Raw genomic sequence first — 4975 nt, forward strand, 5'->3', positions numbered from 1 at the left:
GCGAGTTCTAAGTTTCCTTTCCATCACCTCGAAGCTTTTCACCAAGTATTGGTAACATTTTGTAAACATCTATAGTCTGTTTTTTAATCTCGTAGACTAAATTGACACTTGCAAAATGTCAAACTTTCTAATAATTTTGCTAGCTCTGTGGTGCAGTGTTGTACTTACGACACCGGTTCGTTGAATCGTAACTTTTTATCTATATAGACGAATTTAATATTCATTCAAAGTTTTATATTTAAAATTCACGTACGTACACATGGCTGTACGACGTGCTACAAACTGCCAGGGATATCTGACCACGCAAAGCCATGCGTTATCGCGTCTATTAGTGCGTCTATTATAGATAAAAAGTTACACCACAGAGCTAGCAAAATTATTAGAAAGTTTGACATTTTGCAAGTGTCAATTTAGTCTACGAGATTAAAAAACAGACTATAGTATCTAGTACTATTTAATTTTATATTTTTGTATTCTTTTTAGTTCTTGACAATTTGTTTGTTTTACTTTGACATTTTAAATGTTTTAGTTTTTTCTTAATTTTTGGAAATAATTGCTAATTTATTGACATTTGAAAATTTCTGTTTGGTTTAAATAATGCCCTTTCGTATTTTTGCATGCTGAATATGAGACGAGATATCAAGAAACATAATTGTATTTTAAGACCCATAATTATGACCACATTTCAAGCAAATAAATAAATTCTAATTCAACAGACTTGTGTGTTCTGTCTTTCGTCACTAGCTACTACATAAACTATTCAAACATCTACTTAATACAGATTGTTCATAGTACAAAATCCTTACGGTGGAATGTTCTCGAAGTAAGCAGGTACTTATCACCAAGAACTGCGGTCGTTACTAGGACTAGTTGGGGTGAGACTGGAGTCATTCAGGAGTGAGTCTTCAGTTTCCTCCTCATCACCTCGGGGCTGTTCCGGTGGGTGACGGCAGAATGGACAGTGGCCTTTCGTCACCACCTGGATCTCGAAGTCTTCGAGGTAGAATAGCTGGAAATTGAAAGGTCTTAATGTAAATTGTGTTCTCTTTTCGTTAAAGTAGGTATAAGACTGGGTTTGTCCGAAAATGTGCTGAATTTGTCATGCGACCCGGCAGACACCCTGCGCTCGCAGATATCCGAGTACTGATGGACGCGCAGGGGTAGGCAACCAGGCCGCTGTTGCTGAAAATGTTGTTGGAAGAATCATCCCAATAATATTTTCAGCTCATCCCGTGGACCTTCTTCTATTAGGAAACGTCACGACCCTGATCTAGTCAGCCAAGAGCAAGATCAAATTGACAGATCTTGGTCTTCAATCCGTCACCTTCAGGCAGGCTGCCGCGAGTGCGCGGCTGTTCGAGGTGGCTGCTGCTGCGAACGGCAGTGCCGAAAAGGCTGTCGCTTTGGCCACCAAGAAGAGGCAGGTCCTCAACTCTGAGAACGTCCGTCTTCTCCAGACCAAGGAAAACTGCAGAGGTGCGGATTGCTGGTCTGGATGACTCCGTGACTTCTGACTGTGACCCAAAGCAGTCTCCGCTACGGACGGACTGCACACATACCAACACACCGACGCTACTAGCCTGGGCATGGTCCGGGTTCGGCGAGGAGGAAACTCCTGCAGCCAGGTTTGCTTCAAGAAATACAGGTAAAATAACCGTCAAAGTTCAAATAAACAATTAAACCTCTTTTTTTCTGGGCTCGCATTTCCCGTTAATATTTTTCTAGAATTATAAAGTCAGACGCCGCAAGGCGTTGACTTTATCAAAAAATTTATGGCTTTCAAGAGTCCACCAATTACGGCTCAAATGTTCCGGGGACTTAGTGAGCTTCGGTAACGAAACCATAGCGCGATGCAAAATTCACCCCTCTTGGATGAACGCCATCTATCGAGCTCGCAGTCAGACTCAATACCGACTGTTCCGCTAGGGCTAGGGAATAATAGTTATTTGTTATACAAGAGTGCAAAGTTGCTTTTTAACCGCGGGCTCAATTTTGATGACCGAGCAAGCGAAGGATTTCAATAATTAGAATCCTGACCGATAGCGAGGGAATCAAAAGAGCACAAGGTGAAAAATCTTTGCACTCGAGTGCAACACGTAACTTTTCATACCACCTCATCGAGGAAATTACTAAATGCAAAAAAAAAAAACAAAATGGCGCGCACATAATATGAATATCAAATTAAAAAGAAGTACCTATTAAAGTTCATTTATTTGAAAACTCAGTTTAAAAATGAAACGAGGTTAAAAATCTATGTATAAACAACAATAAAAATTACTTAATTAATCGAATAATTATTTTAAGCAGTATTTTATTTGTTTAATATGTATTTGTTTGAAAGTCTTATCAAGACACAATGAAGTATTGCACACGATGTTCTAAATTCAAATCACTTTGCGTCTCTAGAGGATAAAAACGGCTTTTGCGCTCAGATATCAAATGGTAAAACTACTCTTTCCGAGATGGTGGGATGAAAAATAACAGGTTCAAAGGTAGAAAGAGAACCCCTCCTTGGGAGCTCGAAGCTTGAGTGCTCGCCAGAGTGTACGACTGGACGGCAGCGCAGAGGGCACTAAACCGGCGCCCAGACCCGATAGAAAATGAAGAGGTGCGTGAGGAGGCAAGGGAGGTAATAACTCTGCACTGTTTCCACATATTACAGTCGGATTAGGGCATGCATATAAGTACGGACGAGCTTTATACTTATTTATATGTTGCTAGTGTATGTTCGATCAGTGTTCTTACATTGTGGCAGTGCTGGCAGGCAGTAGCAGGCAGTTCTGGCAGCATGTTGCGATACAGTAGCGGCGACAGCGGTGGCCGCTGGATCACCACTACGCTGGCTGGGCTCAGTTGCAGCAACGCACCGCGACTGCATACTACCACGCCTAGGTCGTCGTCCTGGGAATTTAGAAAAAGAACTGTGATAAACGTACGTCTACTGTACAGTTATAATAATAAGGCTTTATTCAATTCCACATTCATAAAATTTACACAATCAAATGATTTTGGCTTTCATTTACAAATCCAGTTCTTACGAATGATAAACTTCAGAATTAAATGCTATTTATATAAATTCATTAGTTATTAAAATAATTGATTCATGAGTAATAAAAATAATATACATATAAACTGGACAGTAGAAAATGATTTACTGTCACAAATGAGACTAGATGTTTATATGAAAAACTAGCCTCCTCTGACTAGCCCAAAAATTCAGCTGTGTCTCGAGGAAATTACTGCCCATTCCCGGCTAGGAGTAAAAAAGTGTCCTACATCCATCTTCTGCTTAAGTTTAAAAAACTGTAACTTACATGACGATCGATGGAAGTTGCATTTGTCACAAAAGTTTTGGCGACTAACACAGATCACCATCGACTTTACGACGTTAAAAATGTGTTCGTTTCTCAACAGTAAACAAAAAATAAAAAAACGTGTTTTTTAGTAGCAAATCCTTTTACTCGATCCTGACCCATATCATGGGGGTGCATTTCAAATAGCCAGTCCGCCATTTTGGGGAGGCCGCCATATTGGATTTGTAATGACGTTTTTTACGTGTTGTCATTAGAACTCAGAGCATGTGCAAAATTTTACCAAAATCAAAGACCGGGAAGTGAGCCAAATTAAGATTCCAAGATTTTCTAACATACATAGTTACAAGTGAAGTTAATATAAGCGTGTTAAAATGCAAATAAAATCTCACCTCCTCAACTTTATCTAAGAAAGGATCGCTGCCATCAACGTCCCTGTCTATCCTCAGTATCTCAGCACCGTCCGAGCTCTCTGTGTCCGTCGACTCGGGCAGCGGAGCACGTTCTATGAGATCTAGCGCTTCTTCGTACGTTATACCCTCGGCAGGCTCGAATTGTACGAGGGGTAGCACTTCTGTGGGAAATAAGTAGGGTATTAGAGAGTGATATTGTCTTAATACGTACTAGCGACCCGCTCCGGCTTCACACGGGATAATAGTATTTCCCCCCTATTTGAGGTATGTTATTATACATAATATGTACCTTCCTCTTTAATCACTCTAAATCTATCTATTTAGGAAAAATGAAATTCGATTGCGTAGTTTTGAAGATTTCAGCGTACAAAGGGACACGGGGTCATAGGGACAGCAAATGCGACTTCGTTTTATACTATGTAGTGATGCGTTTCGTCATTGCCCATTGGGGCATGATTCCAAAAGTGTGCGGCACTGACAAGCAGTTCTTCGCTTTCCTGGAAGCGGATGGCGGCTAGGCGGATGATACACTCACCGTGTGTCGCGAGTGAGTGCGCTAACGCGTGCCTGCAGTAAGGACAGCGCGACGCACACAGCGGCGGCGCGTGTCGCCGACACCGCCAGCACAGTGGCGCCACTTCATCATCACGAGACTCCACCCCTGTACTGGCGCGAGTCTTTAGTATTAGGAGTTCTACGCTTTCCTGGAAGTTACAAAAGAAATGTTAGTTGGATAATGTCCTTGTCCTTCCCAGCCGATTATCGGCAGCGGCGTTCATCTCATGTAAGGACATCAGCTAACTACATGGACACAGTTGCAATCACTATTCCTTCATTCTCATGGCGCGATGGCCCGATGGGCGGCAATCCGACACCACCGGAGAGAGATCAGGCGCAGGACCGACATTGACGTGCTCTCCGATGCACGGATGTATCAATCACCAACTTCCAGGCTCCGGGCTGCTTTGTGAAAGTTTCTAAAACGCACAAAGCGATTTCGGCACGATCCGGGAATCAAACTTGAGACCTCGTGCTCAGCAGCCGCGCTTGCGAAAGCTAGACCAACGAGATAATAAGTTAAAAACTTAATGACGGTCGGAAGATCACTATATTAATCAGTAGATTAGAGGGTGCGAGGGTCTAACACTTGCGCGTACTCGTGCTCGGAAGTTAGTGGCGAGCCGCCATAAAGTTTGTGTAGAACTATATGCAAAATAAAATATTTCAAAGTAAGTAAAGTGATTGTAATAA

The 4975-nt window shown here is 42.0% G+C and overlaps 1 protein-coding gene across 1 annotated transcript in view; it reads right to left on the bottom strand.

Annotated features, from left to right (window-relative positions):
* Positions 1–563: 563 nt before the first annotated feature.
* Positions 564–4975, bottom strand: part of Oseg1 (Outer segment 1) — a 37720-nt gene continuing 33308 nt past the window's right edge. Inside the window, exons 18-21 of the mRNA XM_064036841.1 lie at positions 4260–4438; positions 3704–3885; positions 2746–2901; positions 564–1009 (exon numbers count right to left, since the gene is read on the bottom strand). Coding sequence (XP_063892911.1) covers positions 839–1009; positions 2746–2901; positions 3704–3885; positions 4260–4438 — 688 coding nt within the window. The 3' untranslated portion in view covers positions 564–838. The remainder of the gene's footprint in view (positions 1010–2745; positions 2902–3703; positions 3886–4259; positions 4439–4975) is intronic.

Source organism: Helicoverpa armigera, chromosome 1 (assembly GCF_030705265.1).
Source record: "Helicoverpa armigera isolate CAAS_96S chromosome 1, ASM3070526v1, whole genome shotgun sequence".
Lineage (NCBI taxonomy): Eukaryota > Metazoa > Arthropoda > Insecta > Lepidoptera > Noctuidae > Helicoverpa > Helicoverpa armigera.